Below are 25,741 nucleotides of genomic sequence, written 5' to 3' on the forward strand. Positions count from 1 at the left end.
AGTCATCCAGGACCTCCCACTATTGTCACGAGTTTTCAAAGATAACGGCCAATGGCTCTGCAATCACACCAGCCAACTCCCTCAGCACCCTCAGAGCCATTCGATCTGGTCCCATGGACTTGTGCATGTCCAGCTTTTCTAAATAGTCCTTGACCTGTTCTTTCACCACTGAGGGCTGCTCACCTCCTCCCCACACTGTGCTGCCCCGTGCAACAATCTGGGAGCTGACCTTGTCTGTGAAGACAGAGACAAAAAAAGCATTGAGTACTTCAGCTTTTTCCACATCCTCTGTCACTAGGTTGCCTCCCCCAATCAGTAAGGGGCCCACACTTTCCCTTTCTTCTTGTTGCTAACGTACCTGTAGAAACCCTTCTTGTTACCCTTCACAGCCCTTGCTAGCTGCAACTCCAGTCGTGCCTTAGCGTTCCTGATTACACCCCTGCATGCCTGAGCAATATTATTATATTCCTCCATAGTCATCTGTACAATTTTCCACTTCTTGTAAGCTTCCTTCTTGAGTTTAAGCTCACCAAAGATTTTACTGTTAAGCCAAGCTGGTCACCTGCCACATTTGCTATTCTTTCTGCACACCGGGATGGTTTGTTCCTGCGCCCTCAATAAGGCTCCTTTAAAATACAGCCAGCTCTCCTGGACTCCTTGCCCCCTCCTGTTATTCTCCCAGGGGATCCTGCCCATCAGTTCCCTAAGGGAGTCAAAGTCTGCTTTTCTGAAGTCCAGGGTCCATATTCTGCTGCTCTCCTTTCTTCCTTGTGTCAGGATCCTCAACTCGACCATCTCATGGTCACTGCTGCCCAGGCTGCCACCCACTTCTACGTCCCCTACCAATTCTTCTACCAGGAGCATTCTGTTGAGCATCTGGTTTTTGGTCTGGGCAAAACCAGATTGGGTCCAATCCGCTTGGCCCTTTGGAGCTGTCGGTTTCCAGAACCCAGGGCCGGCTCCAGGCACCAGCATTCCAAGCTGGTGCTTGCGGTGGCAATCTGCAAGGGGCGGCAGTCCCTGTTGTTTTTCCCCCAAGCAGCATGGTGAATTGCCGCCGCGGATGGCAGGGATAGTCCATGTGTCCTTAGGGCGGCAGGTGCGTTTCCGCAGTGGCGGCAATTTGGCAGCAACTTCTATGTTTAGCTATCCGCGGCAGTTTCAGCTAAATATAGAAGCTGCCGCTGAATTGCCACTACCGCGGAAACATGCCTGCCGCCCTAAGGGCACACGGACTGCCCCCGCCACCTGCGGCAGCAATTTGCCACGCTGCTTGGGGAGGCGAAAACTGTAGAGCCGGCCCTGCCAGAACTTTCAAGTCTTCTGAAGAACCATCGCTCAGCTGCTGAAAAATGTACAGTAAGAAATACATATGAGGCATCTTTGTACTATTTCATAATATGATTTTAAAACCTTTTACACCATGTCTCAAGAGACCCCTTCATATGCAGAACAAAGGGGTTAGTGTAGAGGGCTGGCTGCGCCCACATCCCCTGACTGCCCCTCCCCAGCGCCGCGAGCTGGGCATGGGCCAAAGGGACCCAGGAGTCCTGGCCCAGCGATGAGGGGAAGCAGTAGATTGTGCGTTCCCCTCAGAAGTCTGACAGCTCCCAGAGCAGCGAGGTTCCAGAACAGGTCTGGAGCCACGCGGGGCCCCAGCACACCCGGAGAGGAACCAGAGCAGCTCTGACAGGAGTTTCCATCTCCAAGGAGGAAGCTCTTGCACCACATACGATTTCTGTGTGTCTGGCTGTTTCCTTTCGTCATTGATCTCTGTCACGCTGAGCTCACACAGGAGCTGAGCTGAGAGGCAGAATGTGTGGGGTTGAGCTCTGCCCTGGGACCGTCTGGGAACATGGCCCTGCAGGTGTCAGCTCTGGCCCTTCTCCTGGCCCTTCTGCCCCTGCTGTCTGCCCAGGGAGCGGCACCCAGCCCCAGCCCCACCAGGACTCCAGGTAGGACCTGCCTCAGGTGTTGCTGCTCCCCTGCCTGCCGGTGCCTGCTAGGCTTTGCTCTGTCAGTCTGGCTGCAGTTGCCCCGGGAAGGGGCTGCCCTCCCCATCCCTGCCAGAGCCTGCGGGGCTCAGCACCAAGGGCAGCTCAGAGAGACGGGGTGCAAGGCAGCTGGGGCTGACACTGGGGCAGGAAACCGTGTTCCCCTGGGGGGGCCCAAGGGAGAGCTGCAGCCGTGCGCCTCTCTGGAAAGCAGGTCCCTCCCCTGGGAGCAGCAGACAGGTCAGCACCTGCCTCTGGACTGGGGAGAAGAAGCCCAGGGAAGTGGCCGTCATGCTACCCTATGTGATGGAGCAGGGCAGCTTTGACCTGGGAATGGTGCAGGGGAGTTACGCTGGGGATGGGGGACTTCCCTTGAAGAAGCCAGGATGGGGGTGGGGAGAAGTGACACCTTCTGCCCGGGAGACTGAACAAAGGAGAGGAGGAGCTGGGGAAGGGGGACGAGAGCTGCTGGAGGAGGTTTTGTTTTCAGTCTTGGGCTTGGGGTGCAATGAAGGGAACCCCAGGCTGGGGTCTAAGCTCCCTGAACCCCCCAGAAGGACTGGATTGAGGGGTCCTGGTTGTACTACACACTCTGCTTGGGACTGTGTTCCTCTCATCTAACAAACCTTCTGTGTTACTGGCTGGCTGAGAGTCACGGTGAATCGCAGGAAGAGGGGTGCAGGGCCCTGATTCCCCCACACTCTGAGACACCCTGAAAACATTATCACCAGTTCCCCCGAGAGCAGGTGTGAGTCCCACACTTGGGGTGGGGGGAACCTGTCGCGTTCTGTTTCTCTTCTGTGAACAACTCTGGTACCAGGAGTAGGGGTCCAGCCAGCCACCCTGCGCTGCCTGCTCCCTCTGAGCCATGCAGACCCTCCTGGAGCCCCCAGCACAGTAGGCTCATTCCTGTAACGAGTTCACTGCGTTCTCAGTGCCCACTGGAGGAGGGGTACCTGGTGTGACCGATGGGACCATGCAGCAGGGATTCGTTTCCATGGCAGATGCACGTTGACACAGGCAGTTGCAGTTCTCTGGGTTTTGAGCTCTGTGTTGGGCAGCAGTTTCTGAGACGCTGCAGAACCAACCAGCCCCCACACCCGGGCGGTACTGGCAGTGGAATGGATCTGGGAGAAGCGAGCAGCTCCTGGCACCTTGTGGGTTTGCGGGGAGGGAAATGAAGCTGATTAGCAGAAGCGAGGGAGGCCTGGGAACAGGCAGCTGCCCATGAGAATGCTGATGAGGCTGGATTAGTGAAGGCTGGTTGGAGATGCCAGCAGGGGAGAGCACCAGTAAGAGGGTCCAGTGGGTCAGGGGTCACAGCGTGTGGCCAAGTCTCCTGTTATCCTGCTGGGGAAGGACAGAAGAGATGTAACAAATCCTGCTCTCGCATCCTGTGATCCCTGTCAGGATGTCTTGTGCCCTCAATCCCAGCCCAGGTCTCCCTGGGAGGACCCACAGCCACGCTCAGGGAAGGACGGAGACATTGGGATGCTGGGGGATGACTCCCTCCCTCCTGCACGTGCCTGTGATGGGAGGAACGAAAGGCTGAGGCCTGGCTGGAGATGCAGCCTGGTCACCACCTTAGCACCTCTGCGGCTTCTGGGGAACCACCAGCTGCCTCCTGATCCCCCATGACTCTACTTCCCCTGGGGGAGCCCATTCTCGGTACAGGAACCCCTTCTCCCACAGGAACCTCTCCTTGCAACCTCTCCTCATGGTCTGTACCGCACTAAGGTCAGCCCGGTCCCTGGGCTTGCGCAAGGAGGGATCTTTCTGCAACTCGGCCTGGAACTCAGCAGCTGGGACAGGGATGGGGACCGGCTCTCTCTCGCTGGCTGGGTCTGAGGCCGCAGCCTCTCTGAACCGTGCCCCTGGGCGTTCCCCGCTCCCTGGGTTAGGGTCCTGCACCTCGGGTCGAGTACCTTCCCCGTTGTCGGGGTGCAGTGCCCTTTGCCGACTCTGACTACGAGTTACGACTAGGGCACTTTGAGTGTTACTAGGCCAGTCCTTGAGGTCCCCTCCCATTAACACATCCGTGGGCAAATATGGGTGTACCCCCACATCCTTGGGGCCCCCCTTGGCCCCCCACTTCAAGTGTATCCTCGCCACGGGCACCTTGAATGGGGTCCCGCCCACGCCCATCAGGGTCAGGTAAGTGTCGGGCACCATCCAATCTGAGGCCACCACCTCGGGCCGGGCCAGCATCCCCTCTGAGCCCGTGTCCCAGTACCCAGTGACCTCCCTCTCATCTACCTCCACGGAAACAATGCACTCCTTCCGGAGGGGCAGCCCCGCGCCCACTCGGTAAACCAAAAACCCGGAGCCTGGAGCATCCAGCCCCCCAGATGAGCTGACCTGGGGACCTCCTCCCTCCTTCACAGGTGGTATATTGCCAGCCCCCCTTTCCTGGGAATGTAGCCCCTCCTCCGATTGGGATTTTACCCAGTCCACCCTCTGCGAGTTTGGTCTGCTTGGTCTGTCCCTGAGCTTGGGGCACTGGGCCCGTATGTGACCTCGTTGGCCACAGCGATAGCAGCCCATGTCTCGTGGGTCCCCTTGAGTGGGTCGGAGGGACCTGACACTGGATGTTCCCCTTTTGGGGGGGGCTTTCTATAGACCCCCTTTGGGAGGTCCCACGATGACTCTCTCTTTGCGTTGAGGCAGGCTTGCTCCTTCGAGACTCCTCCCTGCCATCCCCTGCCCAACTGTCCACAAATTGGTCAGCCAGCTGGCCTGCATGCTGCGGGTTCTCCGGCTTCTGGTCCATCAACCACAGCCTCAGGTCGGACAAGCACTGCTCGTACAGGTGCTCCAGTATGAATAGGTCAAGCAGGTCCTCTGTAGTTTGGGTCCCAGCTGTCCACTTGCGGGCATACCCCTGCGCCCGGTTGACCAGTTGTAGCTATGTGACCTCACGGGTTTTACGCTGACTCCAGAACTTTTTCCGGTACATCTCAGGAGTCAGCCCAAACTCGCGGAGCAGGGCCTGTTTGAACAGTTCGTAGTCCCCTGCCTCCGCCCCTTTCAGTCGGCTGTACACCTCCACGGCTGTGGAGTCCAGTAAGGGGGTGAGAACTGCGATCCTGTCTGCAGGGTCAACCCTGTGCAGCTCGCAGGCATTCTCAAAGGCCGTCAGGAAGGTATCTATGTCCTCCCCCTCCTTACGCCGGGGCAGCAAGTGCTTATCAAAGCTCTTTGTAGGCTTGGGTCCCCCCTCACTCACCGCAGCCGGGGCCTCACTGCTCCTCAGCTGGGCCAGGTCCAGCTCATGTTTACGCTGTTTCTCCCTCTTTTTCCGCTTATGTTTACACTGGTTCTCCTCATGTTTACGCTGGTTCTCCTCATGTTCACGCTGTTTCGCCTTCTTCTCCAGCTCTTGCCTCTTTAGCTTGAGCTCCTCCCGTCTCAGCTCCCTTTCATATTCCAGCCGCATCCGCTCCACGGATGCCGAGCGTTGCCGGGAGGATCCCCTGCTGGGGGGTGGGCTTCGCCGGGAGGATCCCCTGCTGGCCAGGGGTGTCACGGTGCCCTCGGTATACACTGGGCTCCTCCCCGCCCTTCCTCTACGCCTAGGAAGGGGGGGTCTCGGGAAGCCCTCGTCCGCCGGCTGACCACTCCCAGCGGGGACAGACACTGGTGCCTGCGCTGCATCTGCCCGGCTGCTTCCCTCAGAGACAGGGCTCCGTTCATTCATGCGGTCTCCCTGCTCCAGCTGGGCAATCAGCTGGTCCTTGCTGAGCCTCCCTGGGCGCAGCCCCCTCTGCTTACACAGCTCCAGCAGGTCACACTTGCGCCGCTTGGCATACATCTTCCTGCTGGCCACTCACAGGCCGGGGTGCTCGCCGCTCCCCACGGTTTCCAGGGGGACCCCTAGTGCACCAGCCCTTCTTGAGGTCACCACCTCTCTGCCAGGGTTGAGCTGTAGACTCTTCCGCCCCTGGGACCGCTCGCTGCAATCCCCCGGGGGACCCTGTTACTGCAAAGTCCTTCTCACTGGGCACACACTCCCAAGGGTTAACCACCCCTTCGTTTTACTGCTCCCCAGTCACTTACTGCAGGAAGCGCCGTCCACGGGGTGCAGTATCTCCCGCCGCTGCCACCAGTTGTCACGGAGTGTGGGGGAGTCCGGCCCTGCACCCCTCTTCCTGGGACCCACAGTGACTCTTAGCCAGCCAGTAAAACAGAAGGTTTAGTGGACAACAGGAACACAGGTTACAGCAGAGCTTGCAGGCACAGTCAGGACCCCTCCACCGAGTCCTTCTGGGCTTTCAGGGTGCTTGGATCCTAGCTAGGATCCCCTGAATTCCGCCCAGACAGCCCCAAGCCCAAACTCAAACTGCTTCCCTCCTGCCGCTCCCTTCCTTTGTCCCCTTCCCGGGCAAAGGTGTTGACCTTTCCCCTCCCTTACCTAGCTCAGGTTACAGGCCCTGGCATCGTCAATCCCCTAAAGTCCTCCCCTGCTCTCCCATTCCCCACACAGACAGCCCCTACTGCATCACAAGCAGTAAAACGAAGGGACGATTTTAGGGGTGATCGTCAGGTAGCTCTGGCAGACAGGCTCCGGGTTCTCACCCCCTTACTGGACCCCAAGGCCGTGGCATTGTACCGCCAGCTGGGAGAGGAGGAGAAAGGGAACTACGAACTATTCAAGCAGGCCCTGGGCGCGAGTTTGGGCTGACTCCTGAGATGTGCCGGGAAAGGTTCCGGAGTCAGGATAAAACCCCTGAGGTCTCATATCTGCAGCTAGCCGTCCGCATGGAGGGATACGCCAGCAAGTGGGCAGATGGGGCCCAGACGAAGGGGGACCTGGTTAAACTGCTGGTACTGAAGCAACTGTATGAGCGGTGCCCATCCGACCTGAGGCTGCGGTTGAGGGACCAAAAGCCAGAGAACCCGTGACATGCAGGGCGGCTGGCTGATGAATTTGTGAAGTGCCAGTCGGGGGGGGGGGGCAGGGAGGAGTCCGAAAGAAACAGGCCCACCGCGATGCAAGGAGAGAGTCATCCTGGGACCTCCCATAAGGAAAATGTGGAGAATCCCCTCCCAAAGGGGACATCTGGCATCAGGGCCAACCGACCAGCTCGGGGGGACCAATGGGACATGGGCTGCTATTACTGTGGCCAAAGAGGCCACATATGGACCCAGTTCCCTGGCTCAGGGACAGACCGAGCAGACTGGACCCACAGAGGGTTAACTGGGTAGCGGCCCAGCTGGATGAGGGGCAGGCTTCCCCGGAAAGGGGGACTGGCAGCTTATCATCTGTTCAGGAGAGACGAAGGTCCCAAGCCAACAACTCCGCAGAGCTGAATGCTCTGGACATCAGGTTTTCCGTCTACAGGGTGGGTGCAGGGCTGTCCCTGCGGAGCGAGTGCCTTGTTCCCCTGGAGGTAGATGGGCGGAAAGTCTGTGGATACTGGGACACGGGCGCTGAAGTAACGCTGGCCCGGCCCGAGGTGGTAGCTCCAGATCAGGTGATGCCTAACACCTATCTGACCCTGACGGGGGCGAGCGGGCCCCATTCAAGGCGCCCGTGGCAAGAGTACACTTGAAATGGGGGGCCAAGGAGGGCCTCAAGTAAGTGGAGGTACATCCCCCTTTACCCACTGAGGTGTTAATGGGGGGGACATGGAGAACTGGCCAAGCAACCCCCAGGGTGCCCTGGTCGTGACCCGCAGCCCAAGCCTGCATGGGACACTGCTCCCTGACCTCGGGAAGGGTACTTGGCCGAGGAGCTGAACCCTACCCTGGTTGGGAGGGAACGCCCAGAGAGACAGCTCAAGGAGGCTGCAGCTTCAGACCCAGCCAGCAAGAGAGAGCCGGTCCCCATCCCTGTCCCAGCTGCTGAGTTCCAGGCCGAGTTGCAGAAAGATCCCTCCTTGCTGAAGACCAGGGTCCTGGCCGACTAAAGTGTGGTACAGACCATGGGGGGAGGTTGCTGGAAAAGGTTCCTGTGGGAGAAGGGGTTCCTGTACCAAGAATGGGCTCCCCCAGGGGAAATGGAGTCAGGGGGGATCAGGAGGCAGCTGGTGGTACTCTGGAAGTATAGCTGCCAGCTGCTGTGCCGGGCCCATGACATCCCCCTCTCAGGGCACCAGGGAATCCGGCGCACCAGGCAGAGCCTGCTACTGAACTTTTACTGGCCTGGGGTCTTTACTAATGACCAGCTGTACTGCCGCTCCTGTGACCCCTGCCAGAGGGCGAGGAAGGCCCAGGACAAGGGGAAAATGGCTGTAGGACCCTTGCCCAGCACAAAGGAGCCTTTCCAGAGGGGGGCCAGGGTCAAAAGGGGGCTCTGAACCAAGAGAGCCCGAATCACAGCCCCCCAGACTGGAATGCGGGGAGAAAACTCCAGCTCACCTTGAACCCCAGGGGTATTGGGGTGGGGAAAGGACACGGGCCGCATAAGCCTTCCCACGTGCGAACTACGAGTGCCACCGAGCACCCCCGACCTAAAGGGGGGTGGGAAACTGGAAGGGCCTGGTGTAATTCTCACCAGGAAATGGGAGGGATGTTGGGGTATCCCTGGGAACGTGGGTGGGTTCGAACTTCCCCAGGTCGCTGGCTGAAGTGACCCTGCCCAGTTCGGTCTTGAAGGGGGGAGAGGTGTGACGAACTGGGGCTGTTCTTACTGTGGGCTGTGAATGCTGAGTGGGGGGTGTTGGCCTGGGAGGACGATCTGCATTGGGGGATGGGAGACTGGCTGGAGGGAGGAGACCTGAGCATGCAGCATGAGAACCCAGGAAGGGGTTGGAGGCCAGGTGACACCTCTGCCCGGGAAGCTGAACAAAAGGCTGGAGAGTGAGAAGGGGTTTCCAGGAGGTGGCTGGGGAATGGAGGGAAGGAGAGACAGGGCTCTGACCCCCCAAGGGGGCTGTGGTGCTCCTGGGACCCCAAGATGGATCTAATTGGGGAGAATCCTGTTGTCTGTGCCTGCAAGACCTGTCTGGGACTGTGTTCCTGGCGTCTAAATAAACCTTCTGCTTTACTGGCTGGCTGAGAGTCACGGTGAATCACAGGAAGCCGGGGGTGCAGGGCCCTGACTCCCCGACACTCTGTGACACCCTCTCCCCTCGGCACCGTTGACCGAGCAGCCGGGACCTACCCCAGGATCAGTGGATGAACAGAGGCCCCCGAGCTTGGGGGGAGGGGAAGTTCTGCTCCCGCTAAAGGGCCCACGGCCAAGCCGGGCACCGAGGAACATGTCTGAGTAGAGAGAGGAAACGCAGGGGCTGAGGGATCTGGGAAGGGGGTACGGGGCCTTTCCCCTCCAGGGCGCTGGCTCCCATCCCATGGCTGTGTCTGGCCGCCTGCCACGACGTCGCACTGGTGCACCAAAGCCACTGAGTCCCAGAGGCGAGAGGCCGGTCACTCGTGTGGCTGCACCCAGGCTATGGAGCCCAGTGTGAGGCCGGCTCCTGGGGTGAGCCGGGGAGCAGTTAGGAGAAGCGAGACGCACGGGGAGCTGGAGCAATGGCTCCTGGAGTGAGATAGGCCCAGCGAGGTGAGGAGTGTGTGAAGGGGAGGTGTCAGAACAGCTGCCGCTGCCCGTCTGTAGTGCCTACGCTTGCCAGCACCCCCTATGCACGTCCCAAACCCAGCGCTGCCCCTGGAGGTACAGCCCCTGAGGTGCAATAGGCCCATCCTGCCAGACAGGCGTCTCACCTGGGAGCATTGACTGCGCTAAGGTTCAAACACACCGTTCCCTGGTCCTGCCTGGGGATCCCCCAGCTGTGAGCTCCTCCCTGCACAGCCTCCATGTGTCCCATGTGGGGCAGCCCCCCATCTCTTGGGCCAGCTACTGAGCAGCCTGCCGGCCCCAGGCAAGACTAACTGCCCCTTTTCCTGGGCCGGGTGCCCTGTTGTCTCCCGTGTGCAAACACAGGGCCGGGGCTGAGTATGGGGCTATGGGCGTTAAACCACCTACCAATCAGGGGTGGCTCCAGCGTTTTTGCAGCCCCAAGCGGTGAAAAAAAAAAAACAAGCCACGATCGGCGGCAGCTCCACCATGCTGCTTTCTTCTTCGGCGGCAATTCGGTGGCCAGTCCTTCCCTCCGAGAGGGACTGAGGGACCCGCTGCCAAATTGCAACCGAAGAGCCCAATGTGCCACCCCTGCCCCTTGGCCACCCCAAGCACTTGCTTGTTGAGCTGGTGCCTGGAGCCGGCCCTGCTACCAATTGCTTGCAGTGAGACCCAGAAAAGTGAAGGTCAAATGAGGCAAATCCCCCTTGCCCCAAGAAATCCAGCCCTCCCCCCATTCACCCAGCCCCTCCGTCGGGCTGTCTTGTGACTCAGCGCTCCGTCTGGCTCGGCTCCTGGGCCTCCCCAGCCTGTGCGCACCTGGCGGGAGGGGGTGACATTGAAGGCACCGGATGTAATGGGGGTAGGAACCAGAGGTGATCTGTGTTTGGTGGCGTGTGCAGCACCCGGCGCACAATAGAGGAGGTAGGAATTGTTCCGCACCGGAGGGGAAAGACAATTCCCTGGGTCTAGACGTGACCTCCTGACTCACTGAGCATCTAAAGATCTCAGCACTGAACCAGCGGGTAACTTTGGAACATTAAAGGACATTGCTGAAAAGGGGGGTCCCGGTGCTGGGCTGGGTGGATTCTGACTCATGGCCCAGGGAACAAACTCACCCTCCCGGCTAGAAGATGCAGTTACCCACTGGCACCTTCCACTGGACCCAAGCAGAGCAGCAGAGACCCAGCGCGCTGAGAGCTGCACGCCAGCTGGTCAGGCCCTGTGCAGAGCCCCCTCCTCCCACGGACCCAGACAGGCTGCAGCCCTGCTGGAACCAGGCAGCTCTGTGCGCTTTGCTGATGCCTCCCCTCCGCCGGATCACAGGCCTAAGGGGACATGCTCGGCCCAGCCCTGTGCCCAGCCCTCCCCTCCGCCGGGTCACAGGCCTAAGGGGACATGCTCGGCCCAGCCCTGTGCCCTGCCCTCCCCTCCGCCGGGTCACAGGCCTAAGGGGACATGCTCGGCCCAGCCCTCCCTTCCCCCAGGTCACAGGCCAAGGAGTGGTGAGATTTCAGGTCAGAGCTCGGATTTCTCCGGCTTGCTCCTAGCAGTAACTGAAGGGTCACTCGTGCAGGTGCCGCTGTAGTGGGACCCAGGTAGGATTTGAACTCAGGCCAGGTGTGTGCTCACCCTGTGAGCCCAGGCAATGGGGGCCCAAGAGAGCTTTAAACTGGGCTTTAATCGGCTGCTTTCGCTGTTTAAACTTGTCCCATTTATACCGAGTTGTTCAATGGCGGCACCCACCCCCTGGGCAGGGCCTTGAACACAAGACCAGGGCCGACTTCAGGTTTTTTGCCACCTCAAGCCCTGGGCTCTCCCCCCCACCCCACGCTGCCTCAGCTCTGGACTCCCCCCCACTAGTGCCCCCCACCCACACACACACAAACACTCTGTCGCCCCAGCTCTGGGCTCCCCCCCCTCCACCTGCACCCCATGCTGCCCCAGGCCTGGGCTCCCTCCTTCCCTCCCACCAGTGTCCCCCCCACCCACACGCCTCCCTGCTGCCCCAGCCCCGGGCTCTCCCCTCCACACACCTGCACCTTCCTTCCACCCCAGCCCTGGGTCACTGGTAACTCGCTCCCAGGGTGGGTCATTCAGCAGGAATTTTGGATGTGCACAAAACACAGACAGGATTGGCTCCCATAGGCTTACAGAGCTGCAGTAAAGTGGAACAATTTTCAGCTTGTGTGACTGGAGGATCTCTGGATGCAGATTATGAGACTGTCCTCCAGAAATGAGGAAAAGTTGAGGTGCCTTTATTATTCTTTTGTTCCGCTCTTTCTTTCTATGGGGAATTTGCCAATGCAGCATCACTTTCTTCCTTTTGAACAACGAACCAACCAAACAAACAAACAAAGGCAATGGCTGTTGAAAATAGCAGTCCCAGCCCTAATAACCACTGGGAAGCATTTCTTGCTCAATTTTATCCCATTTTTTCTACAGCAAGTTACAGTGGATCAGGATATTTGATTTGGGAGAAATGAAGTACCAGCTGCCCAGACTGAGCGTGAGCACTGCTGAATTTGGAGGTGTTCAGATCTGGAAGGCAGGTGCTAGATTCCCTTTTGGAATATTAGCTACATCTGGAAAGGAAAAGTCAATTTCTGCTTCCATGACTCAGAAGGGGAAATCCTCCTACATGCCTGGTACTGTATCTAAAGCTGCCCAGGTCCAGTAGAGCCTCCCCTCCCTTACTTTTCATTTTAAATTCTAGTGGGAACCTCGTACCTCCCTTGCTAGGCTTCAGATAGAGAGGGGCACTGTCCATAGAGTCCATCCAATTCCTTCTTTGGGGGCTGCAAGGTGGGGTCACACCAGTATCCCTAAGCCAGTCTGGGGATGTCTTCCGAAGGGGATATCTGGGGCAAAGCCTCCTACTCCTTGGGCACACTCCTTCCCCATTCCCAGTGCCATCCCACTCCAGCAGTGAGCTCTCTATTGACAGCAAACTGCAGCATGACATCTCACCTACCTCACTCCCCCTCCCGTTCCTGTTGATAGCAGCCAAGGGAGTCCTGGGAAATGTAGTTCTTTCCCTGCTGCAGGGCTGGTGCTATAGGCAGGTATCAGAGGGGTAGCTGTGTTAGTCTGGATCTGTAAAAGCAGCAAAGAATCCTGTGGCACCTTAGAGACTAACAGACGTTTTGGAACATGAGCTTTCGTGGGTGAATACCCACTTCGTCAGTTGCATGTGTATGTCGGTATTTACCCACAAAAGCTCCTGCTCCAAAACGTCTGTTAGTCTGTAAGGTGCCACCGGACTCTTTGCTGCTGTTATAGGCAGGGAGCTAACCCAGGAACTCCAGCTGCCAGGGCCCCCTGTTGGTTCTCAGCTCCCAGGCTGGTCCCTGCCAACTGCCGCCCCTGCAAATATGCTGCCCCAAGCAGCTGCTTGCTTTGCTGGTGCCTAGAGCCGCCCCTGCACAAGTGCAACCTTAGTCCACGGTGCAGCCTGGAAGCGTGTTAATGTGTCTGAGCTTTGCCAGAATTGATAACCAATGAAAATAAGCGTCAGAGTAGCAGCCGTGTTAGTCTGTATCCGCAGAAAGAACAGGAGTCCCTGTGGCACCTTAGAGACGAACACATTTATTTGAGCACATATATGTCTCAGTGTATGTTCCAGTCTATGCATCCGATGAAGTGGGCTGGAGCCCACGAAAGCTCATGCCCAAATCAATGTGTTATAGTCTCTGAGGTGCCACCAGGACCCCTGTTTTGATGACGATAAGGAACAAACAGGAACCTGGGGACTGGGTTTTCCTTGGCACAGCCGCTGCCCCAGCCCTGGGCCATGCTCCTTGCTTACAAGACCACAGGCTGGGCTGCACCTAAACCCGAGGTGAAGCTGGTAAACTGAGGCCCCGTTTCCACAGGGCAGCAGCTCGGTGTGTGTCGCTGGGGTCCAGGGGACACAGCATCAGGCCTGGGAGTGGAACAAGGCACGGAAAATGAGCAGCCTGCAGAGGGAAGGCACAGGGCTCGCGGAGCCCAGCGTGGACGGCTCGTGTTACTGGCAGCCAGGACTTGGGGAGAGTTTTCCTGGTGGGTATGGCCAGGGCTCCCTCCCGCTGTGAGTAGTGGTAGCGATTCTCCCCAGACACCTCGGCTAACCCTGAGAAGTGACAGTGCACACTCACTCTGGCTCCAGGTAAGTTACCGCCCCAGTCCCTGGCTGGGCAAAGTCTGGGATCAACCCCCGCCCTGGAAATGATCCCTGAGGAAATCGTCGGCTTCAGCCAGCTGCGTGGGCTCCAGGGTACGGAGTGTCAGGAGTCCAGAGTGTCCCAGCAGGCACCGCCGAGGCCCTTCTCGTCTCTGCCAGGTTCCATGGCCCCAGCTCGCCCCCCAGGATAGGGCTTCTGCCCTGGCACAGAGCAGCATGGAGGTGCCACGAGAAGCAGCAGCAGCGGCAGGTCCTGACTCTAGACGGTCCCTTGCTCCCCTCTATTTGAAATTCCCATAGAGTTTGAATGAGTCCAGGTAGCTTAGGGCTAACTCGTAGCAGAACGTGTATTGCACCTGGGGAGAGAAGCTGCACATGAGCACCCCAGGTGCCAGGCCCAGACCCACCCGCACGTGCCCCTGCTCTCACTCCTCGGCATGCAGGGCCGGCTGTGGGTCTCGCAGCTCCTGAGCAAGCCATGCTTGGGCGTGTCCCCCCTGCCAGATCTAGGGTCAGAAACCCAGCCTCCATCAGGAGCCCAGCCCCCAGCCCCTGGCCGCAGCCTCCCTGAGCCGGACCTGGCAGGAGCCCGGACCCGGAGGAGCTCCCCCACTCCTGCCATGCTGTCTTGGCTCTAACAGAGCCCATCACCATAGCCTCTGACGTGAAGCACAATCCCCAGAGGCTGCAGGTCTCACTCCTCCCCACCACCCCGAGGCAGCAGGGGCTGGGGTCTGTTTCCCTCTCTGGGGGCTCTGGAATCAGCCTGGGCCCACAGAGCCGGGGAGGGAGGGACTGAGAGCAGCGCACAGGACGCTGGGCGGCAGGAGCTTTGATTGTGTGACTGTCCCAGGGTGATGGGCAGTTCTAGGGGCTGCCTGAGCTGTGGCTCCTGGCCCTGGGGCTGGCAGCAGGAGCACCGGCCTCTCTGGGCCAGGCTGGGGCACTTACCACGTCCCTGATCATCTGCCGTCGCCGTCGCTTCAGCATTCTCACCGCCTGAGAGACGTCCAGCAGCCCCTCGCTGCGGATCTGCTCGCACATGAAGCTGGCGGCACAGAAGAGCCCACAGCGGCTGGCACCGTCCCTGCGGGGGGAGAAGGGACGTGTGGATCGGCACAGGCCAGGGGTCGCCCAATGGCACCGAGCTGCCAGTGCCCAGATCTGCCGCTGTTCTACATGGCTGGTGCACCAGGGAGCTGTGGCCCGGGCTATGGCTGGCGGGAGGGCAGCCTGGGCTGCTGCAGCTCAGACAGGGGTGCCCTGTCCACCTGCTCCTGCCAGCCACTTGGTTGGGGGGGAGGGCTTGCAGCCGCCCGCTCCCGCCGGCCACTCGGGGGAGGGGGACTTGCAGCCGCCCGCTCCCGCCAGCCACTGGGGGGGGGGCTTGCAGCCGCCCACTCCCGCCGGCCACTGGGGGGCGGGGGGGGGACTTGCAGCCGCCCGCTCCCGCCAGCCACTGGGGGGGGGGCTTGCAGCCGCCCACTCCTGCCGGCCACTGGGGGGCGGGGGCTTGCAGCAGCCCGCTCCTGCCAGCCAGGCGCTCGAGGGGGCTCGCAGAAGGCAGCCCTGGGCACTGCGCTGGGCGGTTTGGGTGCAAGTCCCAGGGGAGGGAGCAGAGATGGCTCTGCTGTAGTGAGGCCGTTCCAGCTGATGAGGACCTGGAGGCTGAAGGGTCTATTAACTGTCAGCAGAGTCTGAATGAATTCTCCCCTGACACCTCACTGGGGGAGGGCCGGGGGGATGGGACTTCAGGACCAGACTGTATTTACATGAACACACCTGCTCGGCCTAGGTACCCAGCTGTGACGTTACTGACGTGAACCGTGACCGTATAGATCATTGTTACAACCAAGGTCCTGTAGTGGCACCAACTCTTGTACAATGGAGGTCAAGTGAGGTGTCTCAGACAAGGTTCTGGGTTGCTGGTTATGATTGTGCTGTCTGTGTGCATGTATCGTTTTTGTATTTAAAGTTACAAGTATTGGCATCAGCTCTGCCTGGCCTGCTTGATGGCCCATTAAAGATCATCAGCTACACAACTGACCCATTGAAAGAAGGCAGATACACCTGGTGGCTCAGCAAGGCAGGGACAGGCCTATGGACAGAACTCTGAGGTTTTTCTAGGCCACATGCTGCATAGCTTGTGGTTGGAACAAAGAAAGTAGAGGCCACATGGCAAGAGACTTGCTTCTTGCCTCTGGAGGAACTTTGCTACAAACTGAAGCTCTGAACAAAGGACTGAATGACCCATCCCAGCGGGGGATGTTCCAGAGACTTGATTTGAACCTGCAGTTTATCCCATCACTGCTACAAGCCTGAACTAAGAACTTTGCCATTACTGTATGGAATTGATTCCATTTAACCAATTCTAGCTCTTGTCTATATCTTTTGTCCTTTTATGAATAAACCTTTAGATTTTAAAGGATTGGCAACAGCGTGATTTGTGGATAAGATCTGACTTGTATATTGACCTGAGTCTGGGGTTTGATTCTTTGAGATTGAGAGAAACTTTTTCTTTTATTGAGGTGTTGGTTTTCATAACCATTCATCCCCAGGACAAGTGGCACTGGTGGTAATACTGGGAAACTGGAGTGTCTAAGGGAATTGCTTGTGTGACTTGTTGTTAGCCAGTGGGGTGAGACCGAAGTCCTCTTTGTCTGGCTGGTTTGGTGCCTTAGAGGTGGAAAACCACCAGCCTGGGGCTGTGACTGCCCTGCTCTGAGCAATTTGTCCTGAACTGATACTCTCAGTTGTGTCTCGCCAGAGACAGCATCGTTACACCAGCAGACAGAGCCGTGTGTTGCCCAAAGTGACCAACGTTGGCTGCTGTTGGGTTACAAATCACTTTAGTACTGACTGCAGGGGGGTGAAATGCTGTTATCCATGTTGTTGTCTTTGTTGTAGGAGCAAAGTGGGGCAGGGCTGTGCTTACCTTTCCTCAAATGAGGGGGTCGCCCTCAGCTTAAAAATCCTCGTTAAGACAGGGGCTTGAATGCCAGAGCCTGGGGAAAGTAAGAGGGGTGGGCATGTTTCCCACCAGGGGGTGTGGTGTCTCCCTAAAGGTTCCTAGACTGGTTTAACCTGTTCCCGCCCCTGTTTAAAGAAAGAGCTTCATTGGGAGTCTCTTTGTTCTGTTAAATGCCCAATCAGAGCTGGAACCAGAGGTGGTAGGACTGTGTTCCTGCCCCGCCTACGCAGAGCTATAAATCCCTGAGAGCGGCAATCACTTGAGATGGGCCCGTGTCTCTGCCCAGCCTGTGCAGAGCTGACAATCACTAAGAGACAGATGTGCTGAGGTCCCAGCAGCAGAAGGCGACTGACAGTCAGCTGGTGATTGAGTGGCTGGTATGGTGGTGAGCAGAACGAGCGGTTGTCTGGGTGGCTAGCAGAGAGGAATTGTGGCTGGCAGGGCGGCCAGCCAGAGCAAGTGCTCAGTGGCCAGAGCAAGCCAGGCACCTTCTTCCCTGGGTGGGAGGGGAACTCACCCAGCTGCACCTCTGAACCCTGGGTCCTCACTGACCCAGGACACCCCCTGTGAGTGGGGTGCGGTGAGGGAGCAGGGGGGGCACAGAAAAGGAACGGTCGGCTGTAGAACGGAACACAAGGTGGAAGCTCTGCCCCATGCACTCTGGGTGGGCGTCCTCACAGTTTGTTTATGAATCCTGCTTGTGGCATTTTCCCTAGTTAATGTCAGGTGACTTCCCTCCTTTCATGAAAAGTGTCTTTCCTACACTCTGTGCTTGCGAGGGGAAGTTTTGCCTCTCAGAGGCACCTGGGGTGGGTGTAATTGTCCCAGGTCACTGGGTGGGGGCACGAGCAGCTCTGTGTTGTGTCGATGGAAAGGAACCCCCAGGTATTGACCCCGGCTCTGCCAGCGGTTACTGCCGGTTCCACACCCATCGACGGTCCCAGTCTACGCCAGCCTCCACCCGGGAGAGTCTGTGCTCGGCGCCCGCTGCGCTCAGCCACCTCCTGCTGCAGGGATGGGCGTGAGCTCCTGCTCCACACCGCACAGAGACAGCCTGTCGCGCCGGGTGCTGCTGGAGCCGGGACCACAGACCGGCTATCGCGCCAGGGCTGCCCAGCCCAGAGCCCTCACTCACCAGCAAGTGACGAGAATGTGGCTGTCCTGGCTCGTCCGCCGGCTCCGCTCCACCTCCCCCAGCAAGCTGATGATGGTGGCAGGGCATGGGGGGAGCTGCTGCTGCATGGGCCAGTCGTCTACTTGCCACAACCTGATCTCCCGTGCGGGCTTCTTGGGCTAGTGAGGAGGGGAGGAACCGCAGCAGAGTCAGCCTCGGGCAGAGCAGAAACCCTGGTGGCGAGGCCGGTGGGAGATTCAGGGCAGAAAGGGGGCAGGCCTGGAGAGAGGAGGGGGCTACTTGCCATCAGACCCTTCCACAAGCTCAGCCATTGGCCCCCAGCCCAAGGATGAGCTACGGGACAGGGGCAGGCCTAGGTTGTATCAAACCCTGACGCAAACCTGGGGAAGTGACCGTCCCAGTGGTGACAGCCTGTGTCTCCGAACAGCCTGGCCCCAGCCCTCCAGAGCCACAAACCAGACTCTGGGAAAGGTGGGGCTGGAAGGGACCTCGCCAAGTCCAGCCCCATTCGCGGAGGCAGGACCAAGGAACCCTCGACCAGCCCTGACACGGGTTTGTCCAACCTAGCCTAGGACCCTCCAGTGACGGGGATCCCACAACATCCCTTGGGAGCTGCTTCCAGAGCTGAACTACCCTGAGAGTCAAAAAGATTTTCCTGATAGCTAATGGACAGCTCCCTTCCTGCTAATTACGCCCACCACTTCCTGTCCTACCTCCGTGGCCACAAAGAACACTTGATCCTCATCCTCTGGAGAACAGGGCTCAGCTTGGAAAGCTGTTCTCAGGTCCCCCCAGCCCTGAACGTGCCGTTATTTGAACCTGCCCCCACTGGCCAGGTTTTCTCAACCGTCTCTCTTTTGTGTTGCTCTCCTCTGGCCTCTCGTCAGCTTGCCCCCCTTTCCCAAAGTGCGGGGCACCCAGACGTGGGCATAGGACGGCAGCTGAGGCCTCACGTGGCCGAGTAGAGCAGGACAACTGGAAGCTATGATACCGTGTGGGCACTGCCTTCTCTCCAGCCTGACTGCCGTGCTGCCTTTCACAGAGGATGGTTCTGAAAGGCAGCCGGACTCCCCAACACCCTCCCTGCACAGTCCCATCCTCTGGGGGCAGCAATCACTCTCTAGGTGGGCGAGGGCCCAGCCCTGCTCCAAAGGTCCCACCTGGAGTCGCCCAGGGGCCTGGCCAGGCGAGGGTCACCCTAAGGGCAGCGATAGCGGCTTGATCTCTGTGGTCGGATCAGTAGCTAGCCCTGAATCTCAGCTCCCAGCTGGGTCTCCGTTGAGCTGGGAGCCTTGTTGCAGGGCCGTCCTTAAGCATTCGCAACATATGCAGCTGCGTAGGGCACCTGAAAATCTGGGCTCCTGCAGCTGGTGCTGCAGCCGGTGCTGCAGCCTGGGGAGTCTCCTTGGGAGGGGATCTAGTAGTTAAAAGTGAAAAAGCCTCCAGCCTGCAGCCCTATTAGCACAACACTGAAACTGTTAAAGAGCCAGTCAAGGGGTAATGATGCCATGTGTGACAAAGTGGGGGGTTTTCTTGGGGTTTTCTGTGTTTTCCAGTGGGTTGTATGCACAGGGGATGGGACTCAGTGTCCTTGGGTGTTACTGGTTTAATGAGGTGAGGGGAGAGGGAGTTTGTTATTACAGAGGACCAGAGAGGGACTCAGGACCCCAGCTGATGGCCTGGAGGATGGAGACCTCAGCGATTGGTGACCTGGTGACCCGGAGACCCAGCTCAGGAGTCACAGCCGGTTCTGGCCAGTGGGAGGACAATGGGCTGCAGAGAGAGGACCCCGGTGACCTGACCAGCTGTTTCCAGCCAGAGGAGGGCTGAGAGGAGAGGAGACCCAGGCCTTCCTGTTTACAACCCTGTTTACCTGGAGAGAAGACAATGGACAGAGGCGGGGCTTGGGTCCGGGGATATCGGAGGCCCAGCTGCCTGCAGGGGAACATTGGGGCTGGAGAGGGGGAGCAGGCAGAGCCCACCTGGATGCAGGGGGACTGGGATATGCTGTGTTGAGAGAGGCCAGGCCTGAGGCCCTGAGAGTTTCCTGTGCTGTGTTCAACTCTCAATAAACCCTCCTGTTTTATGCTGGCTGAGAGTCGCTCCAGGCTAGAGAACAGGGGGCATCAACCCCTTCGAGGGGGAGGCCCTGGGGGTCCAGAGCGCGTGGACTCCCAGAGGGGGCCCACGGCAGAGACAGACGTGCTAAGGCTCAGAGAGGTGCGAATCCAGGAGGTGGAGGGGCCTGACCCCGAGAGAGAGTGGACCCCCAGGAAGGGCTGTTGCACTGACAGGGGCACCCCCCACGGACCGCATGGGGCCAAGAGTGGGCACGATCTGAGAGTCCATGACAACGTGGTAGCAGAGGATGGTTGGCAGATGCCCCCTGTAGTTGTTTGGCTGCGGGCGCAGGCGCTTTGCAGCGAGTGGCTGCCAGCGATAGAACGAGGGTATTGAACGGAACCAGCCTGGAAATGGCCTAGAACCGGCTCTGTAAGAGCGACCTGGCAGGTCTGGGCAGGGAGAAGGGCTGAGCATGGGGAGGCTCACTAAGGAGCGGCTGATTGCTCAGCTTGTAGAGAATGACCAGTCTGAGGAACAGGCTCCAGACCCCAGGGGGGCTCCCGGGGTGCCCGGTGAGCTGGGGAGTAGCTGTGGGGGCAGTCTGTGTAGCGACCGGGAGGGTGTCAGACCCTACTCCCCAGTCAGCATAGGGAGACCCCAGTCAGGTTCCTCCCTCAAGGAGCTGCGGAAACTAGAGCTGGATGTGAAAGAGAAGGAGCTGGCACTAGAGGAGCGGAGGCTGGTGGACAGAGAGAGAGAACGAGAGGACCTGGAGCTGGAGGAGCCGTGGGCCAAGAGAGCCTGCCAGGGGGTAAGTGGGGAAGGGCCCCGAGACGCCAGTGGTGTGGGGACTCTAGACACCAAACCACTGCCCCAGTTCGGGGGGGGGGGGGGGGATATTGATGCCCATCTCACAGCCTTTTAGAAGGCCTGTGATCTGAACCGGATTGATCCCACAGACAGGCTGCGCTGTCTGACCCCCCTGTTGGGTCCCAAGGCCATAGAGGCGTTCAGCCAAATGGATGGTGTTGAGACGGGGGACTGTGACCTGTTCAAACAGGCTTTGCTGATGAAGTTTGAGCTGACCCCCGAGAGGAACAGGAAATGATTCCGGGGTGTGCGCAAGACCTCAGGTGTCACTTACAAGGAGGTTGCCAACCTGCTGGGGGAATATCTCCGCAAGTGTGGGAAAGGCACAGGAGCCACCACCGCAGAGGATGCGTATAACCTGGTGGGACTGGAGCAGCTGTACAACATCTGCCCTCCAGACCTTAAGATGTAACTAGTGGACCAGAAGCCTAAGGATCTGCGCAGGGCGGGGTCACTGGCGGATGAGTCTGTGGACAGCAGATCGGGAGCAGGAGGTAAACCCACATCGGGGGCTCAGAAGGGGAGTCACCCAGAGACTTCTCAAAGATGGGACTCCAGGAAGCCCAGCTCAGGGGGGCCGGGAATGCCAGGGCGGCTGATCCCCCGCATAGGACTTGAGGGACCTGAAATGTAATTACTGTGGCCAAAAGGGGCACAAGGTGGCCCAGCGCCTGAAGATGAAGGAAATGGCGGCCAAGCAGAACCTGCGGGGTGTTAACTGGGTGGAAGTCCACCGAGAGGGGGCACCGCTGGGCCAGGGGGAGGGGACAGCCAGGCCAGGCCAGGCCAGGCCAGCAGGGAAAGGCAGGGCCCCACGTCCAGAATGGCCGTACTCCATCTGCCGGGTGGAGACGGGAACCAACCCTCCCATCAGGTATTCCCCATTCAGGGTCACTAGGAAAATAGCCCAGGACCTGGAGAGAGAGGTCGGGGATATGCTGGTTTTAGGGGTGATCCAGCCGTCCACCAGCCCCTGGGCTTCGCCGGTGGTGCTGGTCCCCAAGAAGGACGGGTCGATCCGGTTCTGTGGACTATCGGAAGCTCAATGCCATCACAGTGTCCGATGCCTACCCCATGCCTAGGACCGATGAGATCCTAGACAAGTTTTGGGGCGCCCGGTACCTCACTACCATGGATCTTACCAAAGGCTACTGGCCGGTGCCTTTGGACCCGGAGGCCCGGGTGAAGTCTGCCTTCACCATCCCAATAGGGCTTTTCGAGTTCCTGGTCCTGCCTTTTGGTCTCAAGGGGGCACCTGCCACCTTCCTGTGCCTGGTGGCTCAGTTGCTAAGGGGATGGAGGACTTTGCTCTGCCATACACTGACGATATCTGTGTCTTTAGCCAGACCTGGGAAGACCATGTGTCCCAGGTGAAGAGGGTGCTGGGTCGCCTCCAGGATGCAGGACTGATTATAAAAGCTGAAAAGTGCAAGGTGGGAATGGCGGAGGTTTCATACCTGGGCCACAAGGTGGTGGGTGGCCACCTGAAGCCGGAGCCGGCCAAGGTGGAGGCGATCCAGGACTGGCCCGCTCCCCAGACTAAGCAGCAGGTCCAGGCTTTCATTGGGATGGCGGGGTACTACCGGAGGTTTGTGCCCCACTTTAGCTCCCTGGCAGCTCCCCTCACGGAGCTGTGTAGGACGGGGAAGCCAGACAAGGTGGTCTGGATCGAGCAGTGCCAGAGGGCTCTCTGTGCCCTGAAAGGGGCACTTATCCAGGGCCCGGTGCTGGTAAACCCGGATTTTAACAAACGCTTCCTGGTGTTCACCGACGCCTCAGACACAGGGCTGGGGGCGGTGCTGATGCAAACTGATATGAAGGGGGAGAGACACCCCATCGTGTACCTGAGCAAGAAACTGCTGCCCCGGGAGCAGCACTACGCGGTCATCGAGAAGGAATGCCTGGCCATGGTGTGGGCCCTCAACAAACTGCAGCCGTAGCTATTTGGGCGGCGCTTCACCATGTACACGGACTATTCGCCCCTGACGTGGCTACATCAAATGAAAGGGGCTAATGCCAAGCTGCTGAGATGGAGCCTGCTCCTCCAGGGGTACGACATGGAGGTGGTTCATGTGAGAGGGAGGGCCAATGTTATAGCCACTGCTTTATCACGGGGCGGGGGCCCTGAACTTCTCCAGGTCACTGGCTACGTGACCCTGCTCCATTCAGCCATGAAGGGGGGAGAAATGTGACCAAGTGGGGGGGTTTCTTGGGGTTTTCTGTGTTTTCCAGCAGTTTGCATGCACAGGGGGTGGGACTCAGTGTCCCTGGGTGTTACTGGTTTAACGAGGTGATGGGAGAGGGAGTGTGTTGTTACAAAGGACCGGAGAGGGACTCGGGATCCCGGCTGATGGCCTGGAGGATGGAGACCCCAGTGACTGGTGATCCGGTGACCTGGAGACCCAGCTCAGGAGATACAGCCAGTTCTGGCCAGTGGGAGGACAATGGGCTGCAGAGAGAGGACCCCGCTGAGCTGACCAGCTGGTTCCAGCCAGAGGGGCCAGAGGAGGGCTGAGAGGAGAGGAGACCCAGGCCTTCCTGTTTACGACCCTGTTTACCTGGAGAGAAGACAATGGACAGAGGGGGCTTGGGACCGGGGATATCGGAGGCCCAGCTGGGAAGCAGGGGGGGATCTGGGCTGGAGAGGGGGAGCAGGCAGAGCCCACCTGGATGCAGTGGGCTGGGAGGTGCGGAGCTGAGGGAGGCCAGGCCTGAGGCCCTGAGAGTTTCCTTTGCTGTGTTCAACCCTCAATAAACCCTCCTGTTTTACGCTAGCTGAGAGTCATTCCGGGCTAGAGAACAGGGTTGCATCAACCCCTGCGGGAGTGAGGAGGCCCCAGGGGCCCAGAGCGCTTGGACTCCTGGAGGGGGCCCACGGCAGAGACAGACGTGCTAAGGTTCAGAGAGGTGCGGCTCCAGGAGGTGGAGGGGCCTGACCCCGAGAGAGTGTGGACCCCCGAGAAGGGCTGTCTCACTGAAAGGGGCACCCCCCACGGACCGCACAGGGCCAAGAGTGGGCATGATCTGTGAGTCCGTGACACCATGTAACAGGCATTTGCCAAACCCCAGGTATAGACTGTCAGTTTCTGAATGTATTGACAAAACCAGTTATGCATGTGTGACCAACTGGGAATGTTCTTAATGTTTTCTCTGAATACGGTGTTGGTGCCTCAGTGTCCCCTGTGCAGTTCTTAAGTATCTAGGTGCTTGAATAAGGGTGTGTGATTGCTACAGAGCAACGGTCCAGTGCACCTAAATGTCTGACACTCTGTCTCCTAGCAACTGATGGCCTGGGCCCCTCCTCTGCAAAGATGCCAACTGAAGGTGTTGGAGACAAAGAGATCAGGTGACTTCCTGGCCCGAGAAAGGGGCTGAGCAGAGAGGAGGGGCTGGAAGGGTTTTCAGTCTGAAGCTGGCTGGGGACAAGGAGTGAAGTGCAGACGTGGGGGTCTGGCTCACTGCCCCCCAGAACGGACCCAGCCGAGGGGTCCCGTTCGCTGTACCTACAAGCTCTGTTTTAGACCCTGTTCCTGTCATCGAATAAACCTCTGTGTTACTGGCTGGCTGAGAGTCACGTCTGACTGCAAAGTTGGGGGTGCAGGACCCGGTGGCTTCCCCAGGACCCCGCCTGGGTGGACTTGCTGTGGGAAGTGCACAGAGGGGCAGAGGATGCTGAATGCTCCAAGGAGAGACCCAGGAGGTGAAGCCCTGTGAGCTTCTTGCCCTGAAGACTGTCTGCTCCGAGGAAGAGGAGGCTCCCCAAAGTCCTGCCTGGCTTTGTGGGGAGCAGTTCCAGAGAATCACCTGGGGTCTCCGTGATAGCATGACTGTCATATTTACTCAGAACATCTTACTCTACAGGACCTTGGTTTAAGATTTGCTTTAAAAATATTTCATTAGTGTGTCAGTGAAGATTATAAAATCACATCTCTAAAAATTCCTTGTATAGATTTGTAGATGCACAATCATCTTTAGCCTTAAATGCTGAGATCTTCAGACATACAGCTTTTTAAATAAATCCTTCAGAACACCCTCCTTAGCTAAAATACACATTTTAATTACTATAGTAAAAAAAACTTGCTTCCAAAGTCTTTCTGTCCTTCCCTTTCTCCCTTCACTCTTTCTCCCCCCACCCGCCATTGAAGAGAGCCCTTTAAGGGACAACATCCCTTTCCTTCCAGATAGCTGGACAAAGAGTTCCTCTTTCTTTACTTCTATCTGATGAACTAGTTTTAAGAGAACCCTCCAGCAAAATCAGTCCCTAGAGAGAAATAAAATCCTTTGTTATGCCTAAAATCTTGGGAAACATCTTTTTTAAAGGTGGTGACATTTCATAAACGTCTATTGTTATGGAGATCACACACAGTAAATTAGTTTGCCTTTTTCTGAAAGCAACGAACGTTATCATGAACGCACTAAACCTCTGTGCCTGATTAATTTAAAAGAATGTTTTTGTTTCAGTGAGTTAAATATGTAGTAAGCTGGAATGAGTACTTCATGACGGCTTAAGGGTACATTTAAAATATAAAAGCAGTTTAGAAATACTGATTAAGAAAAGGGAAAACAGAAGAGCTGCCTTGTGCATTCTATAATATTGAATGTTGTAGTCAGCAGGACAGCTGCCTTGCCCTTACTACAAAGTTTTTACAAATAAATCTCTGACAAACTTCAGGGCAGATCAAAAAACCTGCGTGTGATAGAGTAGGAACTGTCTGCATGGTGAATGGGAGAGCAGGGGGTGATTTTAGGTGATGGACAGGACCTGAGCCTGTAACCTGAGCCAGGCAGGCAGGAGAGGGAGTCAACACTTGTCACGTAGTTCCCCGGGCGATGCTCTGGAACTCCTCCCCACAAAGCCAGGCAGGACTTTGGGGAGCCTCCTCTCCCTTGGAGCAGACTGTCTCCAGGGCAAGAAGCTCACACGGCTTCACCTCCTGGGTCTGACCTTGGAGCATTCAGCATCCTCTGCCCCTCCGTGCGCTTCCCACAGTGAGCCCGCCCCAGTGGGGTCCTGGGGAAG

At 58.1% G+C, this 25,741-nt stretch overlaps 2 protein-coding genes across 5 annotated transcripts in view; one reads left to right on the forward strand and one right to left on the reverse strand.

Annotated features, from left to right (window-relative positions):
- Window positions 1-25,741, forward strand: part of LOC127046504 (uncharacterized) — a 257,859-nt gene that overhangs the window by 139,727 nt on the left and 92,391 nt on the right. The window lies entirely within an intron of this gene.
- Window positions 11,754-25,741, reverse strand: part of LOC127046476 (receptor-type tyrosine-protein phosphatase kappa-like) — a 119,407-nt gene continuing 105,419 nt past the window's right edge. For all 4 annotated transcript variants that reach the window (XM_050943537.1, XM_050943536.1, XM_050943535.1 and 1 more), the window contains 3 exons: window positions 17,788-17,945; window positions 14,633-14,768; window positions 11,754-14,037 (listed from right to left, as the gene is read on the reverse strand). In XM_050943537.1, the coding sequence (XP_050799494.1) occupies window positions 13,963-14,037; window positions 14,633-14,768; window positions 17,788-17,945 (369 nt within the window). In that variant the 3' untranslated portion in view covers window positions 11,754-13,962. The remainder of the gene's footprint in view (window positions 14,038-14,632; window positions 14,769-17,787; window positions 17,946-25,741) is intronic.

Source organism: Gopherus flavomarginatus, chromosome 3 (genome assembly GCF_025201925.1).
Source record: "Gopherus flavomarginatus isolate rGopFla2 chromosome 3, rGopFla2.mat.asm, whole genome shotgun sequence".
In the NCBI taxonomy this organism is placed as follows: domain Eukaryota; kingdom Metazoa; phylum Chordata; order Testudines; family Testudinidae; genus Gopherus; species Gopherus flavomarginatus.